A 20376-nucleotide genomic window follows, 5' to 3' on the forward strand; every position below is an offset into this window, starting at 1 on the left:
TATCCATAAAATACAGAGGCACTGGGGACCTATGAATGCTCAGCACAGGATGGGAATGCACTCAGTAAAATCCTTTCTCTCTGAAGGACAAGTGAAGAAGATTTAAGGGTTTCCTGACAGGTTACAAAGGCTTTAAGAGACACCAGAACCCACTGCAACGTCTGGAACTTTACTTAGATTTCAAGTTGAGCAAAACCTGTAGACAAAACTCAAGAGAACTGTGGCATGGATTAGATGTTTGCTTACACTAAGAAACTGTTTGGGAGTCTGATCACAGAACCATGAAAACATTCAACAATATCTTATGATTCCTGATTACCTAACCCATGTACAAGTTTCCAAAATCAGTAAGACCCTCATCTTTGAGAAATACATTATGAAATGTTTAAGAATGAAACTGATGTCTGAAATCTGCACTGTGATTGTGAAATATGTTCAATAACCCTGTCCTGTCCTTACCTTGTGGCTGTGAGGCAGCACTTGGCATGTGTTTCTATCATACAACCTCATCTGCAGGGCAGGTGCTCCAGCTCAACACATCCTAGGGTCAACACAGGACAATCAACCTAAACAGACCTCTAATTACCAGCTTAAGGAGAGGAAGGAGGAGTGTCAACCTTCAGATAGAGTCAAATATAGAACACAGCAGGCAAGAGCATCTTTTAAACAAAGGGAATTGGGTACTAGAGATTAAGAATTGCCTGAGAGGGACTAGAAATAGTTCAGCCAGTAGAGTGCCTGCCCTGAAACCGCCCAGCTTTGATCTGCATCATCCCATATAGTTCCCTGAGCTTCATAAAAACAAATAACAACAATAACAGAAAAACATGGTTCCCTGAACACCATGAAAAACAACAATAATAACAATAACAAAAAAGGGGGCGGAGTGATAGCACAGCAGGTAGGGCATTTGCCTTACATACTGCTGATCCCAGTTCAATCCTGGTATCCTGCCAGAAGTAATTTCTTTTTTGGGGGGGGGGGAGTCCCACCACCCGGCAGCACTCAGGGGTTACTCCTGGCTCTATGCTCAGAAATTACTCCTGGCAGGCTCGGGGGACCATATGGGATGCTAGGATTCGAACCACCTTCCTTCTGCGTCTAAGACAAACGTTTTACCGCTGTGCTATCTCTCTGGCCCCAGGAGTAATTTCTTGTCGCATGCAGAGTAACCTCTGAGCAGTGTAACTGGAAAAAAAAAACCCCAAACAGAAACAAAAACAATGAGAACATTCACAAAAACAAAGCACAGGACAAGGTTTATGGTACTGGCCTCTCTCAAAGCAGAAACCATAAAAGTTGGGTGGTTGAGTGGTCAGGGAAGAAAGGTGAGCAAGGCTGAGCTTGTCCTGAGCAGAGGAAGGTACAGGAGACCAAAGACATTGGTGTCCTGATACCAGCTCCTTTAACCAGGCATGCTCTGGCCGCCATTGGCTGGTGTCTGTCAGAAGGAAAACTCACTCCCACACCTACATTTCCCTAGACTTCCAATGGGGAAACACAACCACACCCCACCAATGGGACCAGCCGGAGCTGTCCTATGGCTCCACCTACTGGTAGCACTGGGAAATGAGCGCCCTGGTCCAGCTGCCTCCAAAAAGAGACACAGGCCAAACAAACATAAAAGCTTTTAATTTCATTATCATAAACATTCTGATTGCTCACATAAAGTATAAAATATTTACTCCACTAAATAAATAAGACATTACATTATTGCAAACGGCACTTAGCCCCCCCCCAGAGAGAAAACCTCTTGCCCAGGCAGGGGGTACTCCTGAGTTTCTGTGCAAGTCTCCCCAAGCACAGATATGCCTGGATGAAGGTCAGTGACCCATATCTGTGCTTCTGGTCCATAAAAGACCAAGGCTGGGAAGCTGGTGGGGAAAGGCAGGAAGCAGCTCCATTGCCATCCCTGACAGGTGTGGGGGAGTCCCACAGCCTTGAGTGATAGGATATGGGGAATCACGAGGGGTGAGCAGAGCTTCCAAACTCAGCTGGGCAGTTTGAGGGCTGGGGAGAATTCTGGAAATGCTCTGCCCACTTATCGGATCTTTCAGGAATACAGGCACCTGGGGGGTGGAGTTTAATGTCACCCAACTGGAACCTACTTAGCAGAGCTGGGAGTCGGTTCCTTTGACTTAAATAAGTTAAATGACTAAAACGCCTGGGCTGGAGAGATGTACAGCGAGTAGGCCAACCCAGGCTCGATCCCTGGCATTCCATATAAACCCCCCAAGCACCACCAGGAATAGTTCCTGAGTGCAAAGCCAAGAGTAACCCCTGTGCATTGCCTGGTATAACCACCCCCACCCCCCAATGTAAAGGCCCATGTCCATAGGTTAGTAACACAAGGGCCAGCAAGTCAATTCCAGACAAAAAGGAAAGGGAGAGCTGAGGAAAGAGGCAGAAGGGCACAGCACTGAGTGCCAAGGACTCTCCCTCCTAACCTCCATATTCTGGAATCCCATAGAGAAAGGTTTCAAAACTCCTACACAAGACCAACAATGAGGAAACTGTGAAAGAGGGACTTGGAAGTGAGGGATGCTCCCAAGTTCCTCCTCTGGGTCTGTCTTACCAAGACACTGAACTGGTAACCCTGAGCCTATAATGCCCCGGCCTAGTGTTGCATACCAGTGCACCGTGCCAACCAACGTTCTACACTCTGGCCTCCCTGTAGAGAATTCCAGATTGCAGCTCACTTGGAGCCACCATCCAGTTCTAAAAACTGGACACGAGGGGTGTAGGAAATCCCTTACCCTGTCTGTGCAGCTGTGCACCTCACGGTGGCAGCAAAGAGCCACCTCACTCTGGCAGCAACAGCCTCAAAGGTTCACAGGCCCGAATAAGGTCAGTGACCCCAAGGCAGGTCCTGTTCTGGACAGAGAAACTTCTACACGGAGGATTTGGTCAAGTCGCTTTTGTCAAATATCACCTGTGTCGCAAAGTAAATGGCGACCAGCCCCAGGCCGGCGGCTGATACCATATAGGCCGTGACAGACTGGCTGAGCTGAACGATGGAGCCCATGAAGAGGGATGGGGCCACCTGGGACAGCAGGAAAGCACTGTCCAGAATGGCCAGGTCAAGGCAGATGCCCCGGCCTGGAACAATCCTGGCCTCGGGCTGCTCGCCCACCACCCCCCTCATTGAGATGTCACAGGCAGAGGCTCCGCAGAGCGCTGGGGAAGATGGGAGAGTGGCACCCGAGTGTCCCTTGGGGAAGGGAGACCCAGTCTTGGGTCCAGAAAAACTGGTTAGCAGGCTGTCGTCGCTGACACCACTTCCAGCATCGCCACGGGACCTGGACAGGAACACCTGGAGAGGGTGAGATGGGAAAGGACAGATGCAGCCCCATGCCTGGGATCCTCCAGCCACGAGACCAAAACGGGCCTTTGTCCAGGATGGCAGGAGCCAGGCAATAGCCTCATGTGAGAAACCATAGGGAGGTGGGTTGGTGGGGCCCTTATCAGGATAGGTCAGACCTAGAAGCAGAGGGTGAAGCTTCCAGCCTCTCCTACAACAGCTGGTGGGCTGCAGGCACACCATAGGCCAGGGAGAGCACAGATCCCCCAAGGAAAGAAAAGAATGAAAAGTGGGACAGCTGAGAGAAGAGAAATGCCTCAGAGGAACACAAAACCAAAAAGAGAAGCCCTGCCACATCCTTCCAGTCTCTCCTGATCCTCCTCTTGCCTGCCCAGTGCAGGAAAAATACATGATGCCACTGCCATTTTCCCCCTGGGTCAGAAGTGCTGGCTCTGAACTACAGTGTGTACCACAGCCAGTTTGGGGCCAGGAGGAAGAGCCCCCAGGCTCAACCCTCAACCCCAAATCCTTCTCCCCATCTGCCTCAGACCGCAGTGCCCATGTGAGAGCACCAGGCTGGCAGTAGGTGCTGGCATCCTCGCACACCAGACAGGGCAACAAGGACCTCGGAGGGTGGGTGACTGCAAACAAGCTGTGGTTCAGAACAGGGTCCAGGACTGATGGCCTGCCTGCCTGACACTCCCGAGAGCAGGAAGGCTTTGGAGATAGTTTGGGGGGCCAAACATGGGGCATCTCTCTTCCCTCTCGGGCATATCTCTTCTTTCTCTCTCTCATCTGGGGGGCCAAGCACGGGGCATCTCTCTTCTCTCTCATCTGGGGAGCCAAGCACATGGCATCTCTCTCTCTCCCCCCCTCTCGCACTCTCTCTCTCTCTCTCTCTCTCTCTCTCTCTCTCTCTCTCTCTCTCTCTCTCTCTCCCTCCCTCCCTCCCTCCCTCCTCGACCCAGGGAGGGGACCAGCTCTTTTGCTCCTGACCTTCTCAGTAGACTAAGCACAGGGCATCTCACTCTCTCTCTCGCTCGCTCTGTCTCTCTCCTCGACCCAGGGAGGGACCAGCTCTTCTGCTCCTGACCTCAGTAGACCAAGCACAGGGCATATCTCTCTCTCTCTCTCTCTCACTCCCTCTCCTCTCTCTCCTCTCTCTCTCTCTCTCTCTCATCCTCTCTCTCTCTCTCTCCTCTCTCCCTCCCTCCCTCCCTCCCTCCTCGACCCAGGGAGGGGACCAGCTCTTTTGCTCCTGACCTTCTCAGTAGACTAAGCACAGGGCATCTCACTCTCTCTCTCGCTCGCTCTGTCTCTCTCCTCGACCCAGGGAGGGACCAGCTCTTCTGCTCCTGACCTCAGTAGACCAAGCACAGGGCATATCTCTCTCTCTCTCTCTCTCTCTCTCTCCTCTCTCTCCCCTCTCTCTCTCTCCTCTCTCTCTCATCTCTCTCCCTCCCTCCCTCCCTCCCTCCTCGACCCAGGGAGGGGACCAGCTCTTTTGCTCCTGACCTTCTCAGTAGACTAAGCACAGGGCATCTCACTCTCTCTCTCGCTCGCTCTGTCTCTCTCCTCGACCCAGGGAGGGACCAGCTCTTCTGCTCCTGACCTCAGTAGACCAAGCACAGGGCATATCTCTCTCTCTCTCTCTCTCTCTCTCTCTCTCTCTCTCTCTCTCTCTCTCTCTCTGTCTGTCTCTGTCTCTCCGTCTTCCTCCCTCCCTTGACCCAGGGGACCAGCTCTTCTGCTCCTGACCTCAGTAGACCAAGCACAGGGCATATCTCTCTCTCTCTCTCTCTCTCTCTCTCTCTCTCTCTCGCTCGCTCGCTCTTGCTCTCTGTTTCTCCGTCTTCCTCCCTCCCTCCCTCCCTCCCTCCCTCCCTCCCTCCCTCCCTCGACCCAGGAGACCAGCTCTTCTGCTCCCGACCTTCTCAGTGGACCAGCCCAAACAAACCACATCACTTGGCGCTGTTCAGTGTGGGGCTGAATGGCAGTAGGCAACCGGGCACCCATTACCATTACCCATGCTTGCAGCATTGGGGTCAGGGGCCACTATGCATGGGAGTGAGGGGCAGGCAGAGAACAAACGAGAAAGGCAGGAAAAGGTTGCTGGAGACAAAAGACAGAGAGCGAGGGTAGAGGGAGGAGCATACTGCTGAGCAGACCTGCTGCAGATATGCATCTTCATGGAAGCAGCAAGGAGCAAGGGGGTCCACAGAAGTGAGTGCTCTTCCTGCCTCATCTGCAGGGGATCAGGGTCCTAGCCCCAGAAAGTCGATCCCCAAATCTCATGAGTGCCCCATCTCTGAACCCTGGGGTCAGGATGGTCTTCCTCTCCAACCAAGCTAGCTAGCCCCAATTTCCCTGCCCAGTGGTGGCCAAGGAGTACCTGCTTCTCCCTGTGGTACAAGGAGGCCAGGGTGTAGGGCAGGATCTGCAGGGCAGAGAAGGTGAAGCCGGTGAGGGCGGCAGAGGCTGTTACTACAGCCACGCTGCGGGACAGGCACATGGCACCTGCAGCCACCGGGAACGCCACCACGCTGGCCAGATACACGGTGCGGGTGCCGAAGCGCTGCACCAGCCGATCCATGACCAGAGAGAAGAGCAGGGAGATGGTGCACTGCAGAAACAGCCCCAGGCTGCCCATGCGGACCCCTGGAAGGAAGAGGTGGGGAGGGGATGCAGAATTAGGGGTCAAAACCTACTCCCAGCACCCCCACACGAGTCCCTGGCAAGGGAATTGAGCTGTTTTTGCTGACTTCGGGAGTGTGGCCAACACAACAGGTCAGGGAACCAGGGGTTGGTGAGGGCAGAAGAGGGGGCTGACACCAAAGCAGCTCTGCCAGAGCCATGACCAGGGCAGGTCAGGAAGGGCACAGGTTTGAGGCTGGCCTGAAACCTGGCTGGAGAGCCTGAGACCACTCAAGGCTTCAGCCAATGCAGATTTGGGGCAAAGACAAGGCGAGGCCACTGTGCCCTAGAGAGGCCCCTGGTAGATGGACTCTGGCACCTTCACCCAATTTGACTGGGGCTCAGAAGAACCACTGCCAGCACAAGAGCGACCTGAACAGCTGCCACCTTTCCCCAGGCAGTCTCACCTTCATCGTAGTGCCTCCGGGCTTCTGTGCCCGGCTCAGCCCTGGGCACGCCCTGGTACAGCCCCTCGCCCACAAAGTCTGTGTAGAAGAGCGTGAAGGTCATGAATGCTGTCCAACTGCACAGCTCGGCCACGAAGAGCCGGCGCAGGGTACGGGGCACACGGCAGCAGAGCTGGTGCAGCCAAGGAAGCAGGGCACCCAGGTTCCGCACAGCCAGGCGGGTACGGCACGGGCAGCAGTGGGGCAACAAGGAGGACACTGCCAGCCCCTCCGCGGGCTCTGGTGGGCTCAGGGCAGCCTCCTCTGTCACAAACAGCGTGGCCACCATGCAGCTGAGGAAGATGAGCGTGAGCAGACCAAAGAGACACTCCTCCTGCGTGCCCAGGTAGGGGGCCAGCACGCTGCTGTCCCAGTCGATGGCTGGCAAGAGGTAGCCCAGACAGCCCCCGAGGCTTATCATGAAGGCATAGACGGAGAAGGCCTGACGGCAGTGGTCCGGGTCCCGAAATAGGTCAGAGAGCAGAGCCTCCAGAGGGGTGAAGCACACCTGGCCGCAGAAGTCCAGCAGCCCCACACCCAGGATCAGTAGCGCCAGCTCCAGGGGACGGGGCTCAGCACACAGCAGCGCCGCCAGCCAGCCAGCTCTCGGGATGAGGAAGAGGCTCAGCAGGACGCCCAATGACAGGGCCCAGATGAAGGGCCTCCGGCGACCATAGCGCCCACACCAGTGGTCACTGGCTGAGCCCAGGAGAGGGACCGAGACTAGGCCCAGAACTGGACCAATACCTATAAGAAGGACAAGTCATATGAGCCAGGGACTGGAATGCTAGGGAGGCATTCTCCAGGAGAAGGAGCAGAAGAGGGCATGGAGGGCCCCAACTAACCCAGCATCTCGTGATGCTCACACCTCATGCAATCTCTCAGCCCTATCAAAGTGGCGAGAGCTCAGCTGGCTGAGCAAAAACTCTGCCCACAGGAGGCCCAAGTTCAAACTTCCAGAACCTCTCCATCCCCTGGGCACTGCCAAGATTAACCCCTGAGCACCTCTGGTTATGCCCAAAAAATAAAAAGAGGGGGAAACAAACATAAACCAACAGCTTTGACCAGACACGGGCATGGCGTTCCGGCAGTTGTCTGAGCTCAAGGCCAGTCCCCCTGCCTCTATGGGGGCCTGGTGTAGAGTTCTGTCCTTGGTGGCAGCTCAGAACTCACCTGCAGCTGGAACCCACCCCATTGCCATGCTACTGGCATGTAGCCCACTCCCCTGTCCCACTATTGTCTTCTCTGGAAGGAGAAGCACCTGGAAGGTGGTGGACAGAACTGAATGTGAGGTGGGATGTTAATGACAAGGGCTGCACAGATGTGACATACAGATTCTGCAGTGTCTTCTGGGGACCCTGTACTGTGTGGGCTCAAGACAGCAAGCAGGGCTCGTTCCTGTCCTCTCTCTCCTCCCTCCCTCCCGGACCTCTACCCAGTAGGTTCAGGAAGACCAGAGTTGCCCGTCCCAGGTGAAATCTTTGGGGAGCAGCAGGAAAGGAGGCCGGTGGCCTGACCACTCACCCAGCACCATGGTCATGAACTTCTCTTCCACCCCGACCTCCAGCAGCAGTGGGGGCACGTAGGTGATACCAGCGGCCAGACACACCTCCAGGCCGAAGGTCAGCAGGTTGACCAGCAGGAGCTGGGTTTTCCGATGCCGAAGCAGGCGGCTTCCCCACAGTCTCTGGGCCATGGGGGAAGGGCAGGCAGGGCTCCCTGGCTCACGCATGCCAGCACAGTCTGCTCTCGGCCCTGTTCCAGGTGCCCAGGCTTCTCCTGGCTGCCCCTGACTGCTTGAGATCCAGCCAGGAGCCCATTTCTGCCTGCCTGTGTGCAGGTCCTGCGTCTCAGCCCATCCTAAGCATCTGCCATCATGGGGCAACTTGGTTGGGCCATCTCTTGTGGCTTCAGCTCCTAAAGGGACATAACATGCAGAATGGTAATCCTGGGCACTGGGTCTCCAAGATTTGTTTCAATTCACCCAGTCCTGCTCACTTGGAATGGGTGGACTCATGGAGCTGCCTGCCAGGCCCCACCCTGCCCTGCCCAGCCAGGAAATGCACATTAATGTTAGCCTAAGGTTGGCATAATTAATTATGATTTTTAAGCCTCAGTACACTCTAGAGTCAAACAAACATGGCTTCTTCTGTATTTTGGAGCCCCTACAATTTTGCTCTTGCCTGCTAGCATGGGAAAAAGAACCAAATCCACGTCCCGTGGCCCCCCAAGGTCTGTTATCAAGGTGCCCCTCGACCTTCAACTCACTGGGCCTGTTTGCCTTTCCCCCTTCACTTCCTGAAGCGGGGTTGTTCAATTCCCCTTTGTCAAGAGAAATACTTCCTAGTCCAAGCGGCCTGGCCCCCAGCCATGTTGTACCACCCAGGAAGGTGGGCGAGGCTGGGCTTTGTGGGTGTCACCGAAACCTTTGGCAGAGAGAGAACTCCCCTGAACAACCAGGCCTGAAAGCCTCACACAGGGTCACTCCCACGCCAATGCTGGCCCTTCCCAGGCTCCAGCTGCTCAGGGCCACGAAATTACTAGCTTGGTATAAACGTTGACCCCTGTCCAGTCAGTAAGTCCAGATGCTTCCTGGCAGCCTTTCTCTGCTCTCCGGAGAAGTGCCTATAGCAGTGCATTGGGAGCTAGCCTGCAAACCCTCCCCAGGCAGGGTCCACAGGCTTCTGACAACTACCTGCACAATCCCACTTCACTTAAAAGTGACCCCTGGTTGGCCATGGAGAAGAGCTACAGGAGAAAAGGTGAGGGCCCTGAGCTGGGAGGGACATGCCTTACCACTGCTAGAGTTAAGCTCCAGGGGGGCTGGTAACTGACGGGGCTAGGTTCTGTTCATGCTGTCTGACATTCCCCTGTTCATGCTGTCTTACATCCCCCTTCTTCAACCTTATGACCTCTTTGACGCACATGCAAGGGCCCTAAAGCAGGGAGCAGTGTGCCCAGCGCTGCAGCACCACTGGGTTGGGTCTGTCCCTCTGTCCTGAATTGCAGCCAGGCTTTGTAGATGGTTAACCAGAAAATGACAGTGAACAGCCTGCATCCAAAAGCTCTGCTCGAAGCCAGGCCATTCTGTGGCCCAGGGAGAAGTGTGGACTGTGGACCACCTTTCTCAGTTGAGCAGCTGTGGGTTCAGCCTGTGGGTACACTGACAGGGTGATCCTGGCTGTAAGCTCGCAGACACTAACTGGGATGGTACTACCATGAGGAGGGGTCCATGCCCATTCCAGCCCACCCCCTCCCACCCATTCTGGGTTTTGGAGGACTTAAAAGACCCAAGTTCCTTATAATTGGGGCCTTGTCTGTTATTTAAACCATGGTACCCAGAAACCATCATACCTCCTGCCTACCTGCCTCCCTAATCCAGCTCTCTCCCTGGAATAATAGGAATAATAGTCCAAAGTACTGGACGAAGGGCTGGGCCAGGAGTATTTCTCTAAAAGGAGCTGGGCAAGAAGTGGGCAGGCCCTGCTCTTATGATGATGAAGCCCTTCTGCCTCTTGATTTCTTCATGTCCAGGTACCAAGACACTCCTGCCACTCCTAGGATTCATCTTCCTAGCCCCAACCTTCCCCAGGAATTTCAAGCTCTTGGGCATTCTCTTCTCACCAAAGTTGCCCTTCTCCCCCCATATGCCTGGGGATGATGAAAACAGTCCAGGACTCCCAGAACACTGACTCCAGCACCCTCACCTGCTCAGTGTGACCTCTCCACCCCAGGCTCCAACTAGTTTCCAGGGTTGTGGTAGGGATAGGGATATCCCAGGCTCCACTCTGAGCTCCAGGGCCTGTTCCTTTCCAAGGCCAAAGTCTTAAAGTGACAGCTCCCCAGTTTAAGGAGCTCCCCACACCCCAAGCAGGATCACAGGGTCTAATTGTTCCCCATCAGTCTCAAAACCCGCCTTGGTCCCTGGCACACAGAGCAGAGGCTTCCTGCTCACCTGGTGCTGAGGGGCACAGAGGGGACAGGAACACAGCCTTGTGTATCCTTCCAAGTTCCAGGTTGATGAGGGCCCCAGAAAGAGGGAGAAAATGACAAACTTCCAGGCACCCAAGCTTGCCCCGCCCCCCAGGCTCCTTCCAAGAGGTTGTAGAAGCCAATCAGGAGAAATCAAGTTCTGAGCACTGGGATTCTACCCACCAAGCTTCACAAACCAGAACCCCAATATCCAGCACATGGTCCTCATGGCAGACTCAGATGCGAAACTTCAGGGCTGAGCCCCAAAAGGAGCCCAGAGGTAAAGTTGGGGTGTAAAACTGAGAGACCTGAGGGCACCTCCTTCCCAAATTCCAAGGGATTTCTAGCAAAGTCCAAAGTATCTGCTCCAAAGGGTACAGAGTGCCTAGGGGTATCTGCCTACCTCATCCCACCCTCTCTGGGCTACAGCTCGGGCAAGGGAGAAGTCCAGGGACAGGAGACTGAGTGACAGGAACACACTTGGCCTGAACTTTCTCCCAAACTCAAAAGACAGAGGCGGCAGCAGCAAGGCCACCAAGCTTTCTCCCGGTAGCTCCTGCAGGAAGGGCGGGTCAGCGATGGATAAAGAAGCCTTTGAGGGCCTTCAAAGGGGCTCCCTGCCCCCCACCCCAGCTGAGGTGGAGCTGGGGGCCATGCCCTCTGCTGACAGAGGCCGCAGGAGTAGCGCAGGGCAGTGACCGGCCAGTGCTGCAGCGATTCTATGGCCTCTTTATGCAGCCATGCTGCCTGCGTGCATCAAAGGCTACGGAGGGGGGGGCAGGGGGACTGACCCACACAGCGACCCTGCTGTCCCCTCCTCACTCACAAAGCCTGTGAGGCTTTTGCTCCCAGGATCTTGCCTTCCCAATAGAAGAAGGAAGCTGGGCTGGGGAGGTGCCCTGGAGGTGTGGGGATCACTCCCTCAGCCCCAGTGGGAAGACCCATTCCTACAACCGGAAGCAGAGCCAGAATCTTGTTGGAAGTTAGGTTCTTCAGGGGCTCTCAAGGCGGGGGGCAGGGACAGGTCCAGGGCTTCCTTGTCAGTCCTGAGATCAATGTCCATAGACTCTCAGACCCTGCCACAGCTTAGCCTTATGCACTGCCACAATGGACAGACAGCCTGAAGGGGCCTGCGTGCCAGTAGGCTGCAAACAAAGCCACAGAGTCCTCCCACCACCCTCAGGCTGCTCCCCAATCCCACTGTGAGGCCTGGCACAAAAGCTGAGTCCTCACAGGGTACCCCAGCACCCCCAGGATGGCACCTCTCCACCTGCAGGCTCTTCACGCCCAGCACAGGGATTTAGTGCCCGCCCGCGGTGCTGGCCTTTCTTCCAGGGCCTGGAAGCCTTCTGCTTAGCAGCTTGTCAGAGAGAGTGAGGGGCTCGGGCAGAACACAAAGGGGGATTAGGGGGAACCTCTGGGCAGCAGAGTAATCCATCAAACTCTCTCTCTGCTGCCAGCCCCTTCCAGCTGCTGTGGCCCTGAGCCCTGTCACACAGGGCTGCAAAGAGAATCCCAGGATGGGAGGGGGGAGTGTCAGCAGAGGGGGCACAGGCAGACACTGGGAAAAGGACAGCTCTCCCTCCCTTTCCCCCACAATGTGTGAAAACTCAACAGGTGGCAGTGGCTTCAGCAAAGTTGCTTTTGTTGCCCTGTCGGAGCCTAGGAGAGCCCAGAGTGGGTCCAACTTCTGAATGGAAACAAATGCCCTGTGGGCTGGGGAGGGGGCACAGCGGGGGGCCTGGAATTGGCGCTCACAGTCCCCTCTTCTGCCAATCCAGTGACAGGGACAAGGCTGGCCTGACCCTCACCTTGGCTAGTCAGTCAGAGCCAAGGGGACTCCCTTCCTAGGGTACCCCCACCAGGGAGATCAGCCCCCTGGGAGATTAGCCCCCTACATATCTGACTCCATCCCCCCTTCCGCCTTCCACAGAGGCACACTGGCTTGTCAGGCTCCTTCCACGGCTGGCAGCACCAGCATTCCACAAGGATCTAGATCTGGCTTCCAGCTGCAGCTGGACTTGCACAAACTCTACCATCTCCTAACTGAGCGAGCTGCTCCTTGACCCTGTGTGCCTCGGTTTCCTCATAGGTGATTCATACTAGCAGCTACAGCTGATGTCACTACACACCTGACTCTCTTCCTAGGGTTCTTCTCCCCACCAGTGTGTAAGGTGGATGTGAGCAGTACAGCCCAACAGACAGGGAGACAGAAACCAGACAAATACCGCCACTTGCTAGCTAAGTAACTTTGCATGAGGTCCATGGTCTTCCTCATGGTAGGCCCTAGTGGGGGCTACTCATCCCCAAACAGGAACAGCAGGTCTGGTCTAAGGGACTAGCCTGTTCCACCTCTCTGCTCACCATTACCCCTACACTGGCACCAGCGCTGTGGCCCCCAGAGGCAGGAGAAATGCCAGGAATGCCAGAAAGCCCAGGTGCTGGCCCCGCAGGTAGAACAGGTCTCCGTGGCAAACTTGCAGCAAAGGCAGCTGCAAAGGACAGCCACAGGAGATGGGGAAACCTCCACATGCCACCACCTCATAGCCTCTCATTCATGCTGCCAGCACACCCCTCAAAGCCAGGGTCTCAATCCTCTTATGTCTAAGGATTGAACCAAAAATTTCATCTATTGGGGCTGGAGCGAGAGCCTCTCATTCATGCTGCCAGTACACCCCTCAAAGCCAGGGTCTCAATCCCCTGCATGTCTAAGGACTGAACCAAAAATATCATCTATGGGCGTTTGCCTTGCACACGGCTGACCCAGGACGGACTTCAGTTCTATTCCCGGTGTCCCATATGGTCCCCCAAGCCAGGCCAGGAGCGATTTCTGAGTGCATAGCCAGGAGTAAGCCCTGAAAGTCATCTGGTGTGGCCCAAAACCAAAAAAAAAAAAAATTTTTTTTTCCATCTATTCAAGAATCTGGGAAAGTGCTCTGGGCTTCAGGGTGAGTGGAGTTCCACCTGGATGCCACTCACCTGAGGAGCTCAGCTGACGCACACTAAAATGTGAACTCTTCTTGCCCCTCTTCCCCTCACCGATTTCATGGAGTCCCCTCAGTGTTCACTGAGACTCCTCAGTGCTCATTGACAGTGGGTGTGGTTCCTGGCCCTCCACCAGTGAGTCAGAGAACCAGGTGCCCAGGACACTCTAGGACGAGGGGTGTCTGAAGCCAACAGTCACCTGGAACACAGCCAAGTAACCCAGACATCCTAAGGCAGAAGTACCTCCCTTCTGTTCCCCTAAATGGACTCTGCTCCTGGCAGAGTTATTTCTGCCCTTGGCCACAATACCTGGACCCTACAAAGTGGGGCAGCAGGACAGAAAGCTGAGAGCAGAGAGAAAGGTGGGAGGAGACCAGGGTGGAGCGTGGCCCAATCTCAGGCCTAGCACTCTCCCCTTCCCCTCCTCTTCCAGTCCCAGTAGAGTGAAATCTGAACACCTGCCCTGTGAACTTGAACTTGGCTGGGCAGTTCTCCCACCCCCATCCACCCTCAGTCACCCTTCAGGTGAAGGAAAGCTGAAGGAGAGAAGAATAGGGGAGCTGAGGAGCAGAGCCTGGGCTGGGGGTCAGATGGGCGTACCCCATACCTCTGGGGGAAATTGTCTATAGGTGCCAAGGCCACTAAGATCTGTCTGCTAGCCTGGATAGAGCTACCCACTAGTAGCAGAGTTGCTTCGAAAGCAGAAAACAGTCACTCAGGTGAGCAAGGTGAGAGTTCTCGGAGTCTAGAGCATGATGCAGGCGCTCAGGTTCCAATCCTAACACTGCAAGTCCCTCCAAATGGCCCCACCAAAAAAGCAAGAGATTCCTGATTAAAGAGCCTGGCCTGCCTGCCCTGGGAGGAAGCGCGCCTCACTGCCTGCAACCTGACCTCCCCCAAAGGAATGCAGAGAACTGGGCACCCATCACCCATCCCCCAGCCGCTGGCCAGCCTGGCTCTGCCTGGACCTCAGCCTGGGAAGCACTGGAGGTGCAGCCCCCTCGGTGGAGGGAGCAAAGGCAGTCAGTGACGGACTAAGTCACAGAGCAAAGCAACTTCAGCTCTGAGAGCTTCCTGAGGCAGTGACCACATGGCTGAGCCTTGAGAGACAAGCTTCACAAGAACTAGGCAGAAAAGAGTAAAAGCCTGCAAAGCACAATGTGCTGAACCCTAAGTTTCCACAAACACCAGAGCCCTCCCCAGGAGGGTATGTCGAAAGATGACCCAAAATCATGAGATTGGGGTTTTTAAGATCTGCACCCAAGAAGGGAAATTCATCAACACTGGGCTTCCTTTTGCTTCACACAGTCAACATGGGCTGGGAGGGAGCACAACAGGTTGGAGCACAAGTTCTGTATGTAGGAGGCCCAGGTTTGTTTCCCGTATTGCACAGTCCCCCAGCACCACCAGGAATATCCCTGAGCACCAAGATGGCAGTAACCCCTAAGGGCTGCCAGGTGTGGCTTGTCCCTCCCTGCCTCCTCTCCCCTATCCCATCCAGTACAGGTCCCCTGCTCCTTCAGCCTGCACTGCTCAGGGTTGGCTGGCCTCCTGGGCTTGGGTTGGCAGCCCTTCTGCCTCTAAGCAGGGGGGCTCCCCAGAAAGCCTTACCCTGGAGGCTGAGTCAAGATTGCCATCTGCTGTGGTCTCACCCGTGTACTGTGGATTCCAGCAGCATCTGAGGGAATGCGGGTGCTGTGCGTGGCTAGTGGCAGGAGTCAGGAATGTTGTGAGATTGCCACATCCGCAGGGATGGGCAGGGCACTCCCTGCCTGGACACTATTTGCCAGCTCAAAGTACGCTGGCGATGGGGCGGGCAGGGGCATGACTGCAGGCACAGGGAAAGAGGGGCGCAGGCACTGGGCCACTCAGGAGGGCTTCTCTGGCTGTGTGTCAGGGCAGGTCTAACTCCGGTGACAGAGAGACTGTGGGCCTGGGAAGTTGGTCTCCAAACCCCCTCTCTGCTGGTTTACCCGTCTCCCAGGAAGCGTGATCTCTAGAATTCACAAAGAAAGAAAAAGGAGGCCCGGAGAGATAGCACAGCGGCGTTTGCCTTGCAAGCAGCCGATCCAGAACCTAAGGTTGTTGGTTCGAATCCCGGTGTCCCATATGGTCCCCCCGTGTCTGCCAGGAGCGATTTCTGAGCAGATAGCCAGGAGTGACCCCTGAGCACCACCGGGAGTGGCCGAAAACCCCCCAAAAATCATTAAAAAAAATAAAGAAAGTGGCACTAGTCTATGTGCCACTTGGCTAGGCACCCTGTCTTGTCACATCCTGCAAGCGATATCTCCACTGGCTTACACGGACGTGAACACAGAAGCAAAAGGCCAGGTAAGGGGGCACCACTGTCAGAAGTCTGTTCAAGGTAGAGGCACAGCTGAGTATCCTTTCCAGAGAGGATAGAGGTTGGGCTAGGAAAAGGGACCAAACACAAAGGGTGGCCAGATACCAGGACCAATCGGGATGGCTGTCACCAGTCCCTGTCCTCAAGAAGGACCCTGATGCCCTTGGACAAAGCCTCACACTTCAGCTTTCCTGCCAGGAGTCAGGTGGTATCAACTCTGCCCCACTGGTCCTGGCACCGGCTGGGCCAGCCCCCACCCTCACTGTCTAGCAAACAGGGCCACTGAGTGTTTGCGGAAAGCCGGCTGGCAGCAGAAAGCACCCAGGGTTCTCAGGGGAGGTGTCAGGGGGCAAAGAAGAGCCCCACTTTCAGGGTTCCCCTTTCCTCTTGTACATACCCTAACAATGAGCAGAAGTAACTAACTTCTCTGCATGAAAGACCCCTCCTCTGTCAGCACACTTGTCCCCAGAGTCGCCAGCCTCTAGGTTCTAGACTGATGGAAAAACAAGTTCCAAACAATATGACAGGGACACCAGTCTAGGGGTTTCTGGCACAGGACAGGAGTTCAACTGCAAATATGTCACAACTGGCACAGCCATAGATGGTCTAATCCCATCATGAAACCCAATTTCTATGAGCAAACCACAATGATCGGATCCTTTGTCACCGAGTCGCAACAGCTGACTCTTCTCACACTGCCCTTCCTTGCAGCTGGTGTGCCCTGTGCTTCCCAGCCTCAGGCTCCTTTAATCCTTGCAGTACTGGGACAGGGACTGCCACCTCGGTTTACAGAAACCAGGGTGCGGAGGCGAAATGACCTGTGCAAGAGGAAGTGGAGTGATGCCCCACAAGTGGCTACTCGCCTTGTCTCTGGTGCCAACTCCCCAAAGCTCAGAAGACCTTATTCTCAAAGAGCAGGATTTCAGCTGAGTTCTTTCTTTTTTTCGGGTTGTTTTCAAGAGTCAGACCCAAGAATAGAGTTTTATTCTGGGCATATCTGCCCCCTGGGTCAGAGGTGGCAGATACATACAATTAAGCGTAGCTCTGAGTAAGGACACACAAGGCTCCATAGATGATGGGTTTTATGCATAATTATAAGGTTATGAGTATGGTACTAAGTAAGAAGAACTTAGGATCAACACTGCTCTCAGCTCCAGTTTGCAGCCAGCCAAACTAAGGCAGAGAAACTGAGTGAACAGCCCAGCTAGGCCCCCTCTTTCCTGACCCTCAGCTCATCCACAGTGCCATGGTGTCAGGGGAAACCTCACCACACCCCATGCCCACCTTGCAGCTTTTTCTCCCTAGGCTGAGGGGAGTATCCATGGGCCCCTCCGCGTGCATCCCAATCCTGGAAGGGGTTCATGGGTACCAAGGATCGCCTTCCAGTGCCTCTGAAGCAACTTGAGAGGCAGGTGCTCACTATACACTTCCTGAGCACTGTGAAAACGCCTCCTCCACATCCCCCTAAACACGCTGCTGTGTCCACAGCTGTATCTTTATCTTCAGCCTAGCCTGCTGACTCAAGCTAATAGGGAGCAGTTTCAGGACAGCAGAGTCCTGGCTGGGGGACAGGCCTGGGGGGAGGAGATAAGGGAGGAATGAGGGGATGAGGCTGGTCCAACACAAGGGCCAGTGACCTCATTACATCCCCCTCACTCCAGAAGGAGGGCTGGGGGGGCTGCCCCCTTGGTCCCTCAGCTCCCTCACTGCATCCTGGGTCCCCCTATGCCCAGCCTGCACCCCCACTTCCACCCCAATCTGTCCAGCGCTAAGAAAAGCAGCGCTCTGAACAGGGAGACAAGGCCATGAGTCCCCAGGAGTCCTGCTGGCCCTAGCTCAGCTTCCAGCAGTGGGTTCCAGGAGCCCCTCAAATCCTCTCCAGGTACCCACGAAGCTGAACCCTCCTAACCCCACCTCTGCCCCTGGGGAAAGAGGAAGCAACAGGAAGCAACACCCGGGGGTGGGGGTGGAGAAGCTGGGCAGTTCCTCAGTGGGGAAAGGACCAGAGCAAGAAGAGTCCACCCACCCCACCCCCGGGTGGCTTCTCGGGGAGCCTCATCACACCTGTTGGGGCTCCAATTCCCTTCGGAGCCCAGGCTGAGGGGGCAAGCGCGTCCCTGCCAGGCTGCAGTTACGGGCAGGGGGTGGCACCGGCCCCGACTCCCGCGCGCGCGCGCGCACGGCCAGTCTCCATCCAGGGCAGAGTCCGCGGGGCTCGGCCATCTATCTATCCAGCTCCCCAAGCCCGGGAAGCCCTCGGTCCTCCCCTGCCGGGCCGCGCGCGTCCCGGCCGCCAGCCCTGCTCGCGGCTCGGGGTGACTCATCCAGCCCCTTTCCGGTGAAGCCGAGACAAGGGAAGAAAATAAATGCAACTTTCCAAAGAAAACTCCGCGCGCGGCGGGCGGCTCGGCGCGCCCGGGGACCCAGGGGTGGCGAGCCTGGGGGGCCCTGCTCCCCGCGCCACAGCGCCCGGCCCGGGACAGCGGGGAGGGGGATGCCAGCGCCCCCGCGCCCGGCCCGCTTGGGGTGGAAGAAAGAGCCCAGCGCGGCGGGCGGCGGGCGACGCGGGTGCCCCCGCGGCGAGAGCGGGCCGCGTCCGCGCCCGGGGCGCTGCGCAACCGGCCGGAACGGAGAGGGGCGCTGCCCCCGACGGCCACCACCCCCCATCCCGCGGGGCGCGACACGCGCGCCTCCCCGGGGCTGCGACCCCGCCCGGCCGCGCCCCCGCCAGCCCCGCCGCGCCCCGCGCCCTTACCTGGCCGAGCGCGCGGCTGTCAAGCGGGGGCGGCGTGCGCGCGTCCCCCCCGGCGCCCCCACGCGCGCCAGCCGCGGCTTTTAAATCTCCAGGTTGCTGGGCAGGGGGAGGGAGCATGCGCGCTGGGGCCGCCCGGAGGGGGCGGGGCGAGGCGAGGCGAGGCGGCGGAGGTGGGGTGGGGTGCGGGGCGGGGGTCGGAGGGTGGGGCCCGGACCCCGGGGGCGCGAGCCGGAGGTTCTCGGGCCGCGCCGGGCAGCCCCCGCGTGCGTGGCTCGCCGTCGCCCTGTCATTACCGCGCCGCCCTCCACCCAGCATTCGGAGCCACGCTCCCTGCCCGGGCGCGGGCACCTCCCCACCTCCCCTCCCGGAACCAGTCTGCGACCATGACCCCCGCGCCCCTGTTCCAGCCCAACGCTGCACCCCACCCAGGCGCCCGGAGGAGATGCCACAACCCACCCCGCCTCCCCCAAACACGAACACGCCCCGCGCCTGGCCGGCCGAGGCCGAAAGAGCTTTCCAGTGGGATAAGCAGTGAGTGCCTCCTCCGGTACTTCACTGCCACATCCCAAGTGTTGGCCCATCCTGGAGGAGGTGTGTTGTGGGGAGGGTGCAAGGGGGTGCCCTTTGTCAGCAGCAGTTCCCAGGCTTTACCATCTCGCAGTGCCTTTGACTTGAAGAAGACAATGCAGGTGGAAGTCGGCCTCTTTGGAGTCTCCCAAGGCGGAAAGCAATGCCACACTGTGCCCCGTGTGCTTGAGTGGCATCGAGTCCCAGGAAGGCACCTGTGAGGGCAGGGCTACTTGGCAAGGAGTTCGGGACAGGGCACTGGGGCACCCCTGTTCTGGCATGACCCTGCCACCAACCAGATTTGCTGTGGAGCAAGCCCCTGCTGGGTCCTGCCTTCTCATCTGTCCTGCTTTCTAGAGTACCTCCAGCTGGAGGCCAAGAAGGAAGGAAGCAGAGAAACAACCTGGCCCTAGGTGTTGGGACTGGAGAGTAGGCAGAGCCAACAGAAACTACCTCAGCTTCTCTAAAGCTTCTCCCACCAGTCCCTTAGAGCACTCCCTTTCCAGCAGGGACACTCAGCCTCACTGTTCCCCAGAGTCCTTAGCTCCTGGGGCCAGCAGAGAGCTTGGTGGAGCCCAGGTTCCTGAGCTGATGACCCTCTCCTTCAAAAAGAAGGCAGGAGTCAGAGGAAATTTCAGGTCAGCTGGAAAATCAGAGGGGGGAGAATGGCCTGTGGTATTTTCCAGGCCAGGGATCCAGCCCAGAGCAGGACAGTGCTGTCCCACCTCAGAGCAGCAGAACTCTCAGCTTCACCCAGTTTTCTGGCCTCTCTGCCTCCTGAGATGACAAGGGTGGGATAAGATGCCCTCAGAGGAGTGAGCAGACAGTGTGGTGTGTGCTCCTGGACTACCCCGCAGCCTGGCCCAGGGGAAGTGTAGGCTCACATGCATGTGACCTTACTGGGCCATAGGTACATCTTCCTGCTCCTGCCCCAGACTGCACAGGCTGTAACAGTGTGCCAGTCAGGTTTCTGCTGCTAAGGCCTCACAGAATAACTATAGCTATTGTTATCTTTATGCCAATTATCTTCACATTATAGATAAACATAATAGTGAATCTTTAGTGCAGTTCAGATAATAGGAACCAGTTTCAAGTGAGGAAACTGAGGCTCAGCAGAATCATTGCTTTCCAATCGGACAATCTCACTCATCTGTAAGTCCCAGAAACAGGCCAAGATAGTGTCACTAGCCTGGTCAGTGATTTCAGAGCTTTACAAGAAAGTCTCACGACCTTGTACATACCCACAATGGCACGAGTAGCCTTCAGGCCTCAGAGCACACTAAGTAATAGGAAAGCCACCAGGCCCTTTCTC

At 56.4% G+C, this 20376-nt stretch overlaps 1 protein-coding gene across 1 annotated transcript; it reads right to left on the reverse strand.

The window, feature by feature from the left end:
• Positions 1-1614: 1614 nt before the first annotated feature.
• SLC45A3 (solute carrier family 45 member 3) lies at positions 1615-18572 on the reverse strand. Its single transcript, XM_049770952.1, has 5 exons — positions 18498-18572; positions 7966-8358; positions 6403-7188; positions 5694-5959; positions 1615-3313 (listed from the first exon to the last, which is right to left on the reverse strand). The coding sequence occupies exons 2-5, from the start codon at positions 8171-8173 to the stop codon at positions 2891-2893; spliced, it is 1683 nt and encodes a 560-aa protein (XP_049626909.1). The 5' UTR covers positions 8174-8358; positions 18498-18572; the 3' UTR covers positions 1615-2890.
• Between the last annotated feature and the right edge of the window lie 1804 nt (positions 18573-20376).

Source organism: Suncus etruscus, chromosome 3, assembly GCF_024139225.1.
Source record: "Suncus etruscus isolate mSunEtr1 chromosome 3, mSunEtr1.pri.cur, whole genome shotgun sequence".
Classification (NCBI taxonomy): Eukaryota; Metazoa; Chordata; class Mammalia; order Eulipotyphla; family Soricidae; genus Suncus; species Suncus etruscus.

Bases quoted from the DNA above. Each gene is read 5' to 3' on its own strand.
- SLC45A3 (XM_049770952.1), bottom strand. From the start codon at position 8,173: ATGCGTGAGCCAGGGAGCCCTGCCTGCCCTTCCCCCATGGCCCAGAGA. The intron at 7,189-7,965 runs GTGAGTGGTCAG...TCCTTCTTATAG, and splicing joins GTTCATGACCATGGTGCTGG to GTATTGGTCCAGTTCTGGGC. The intron at 3,314-5,693 runs GTACTCCTTGGC...CACCCTCTCCAG, and splicing joins TGTACCACAGGGAGAAGCAG to GTGTTCCTGTCCAGGTCCCG.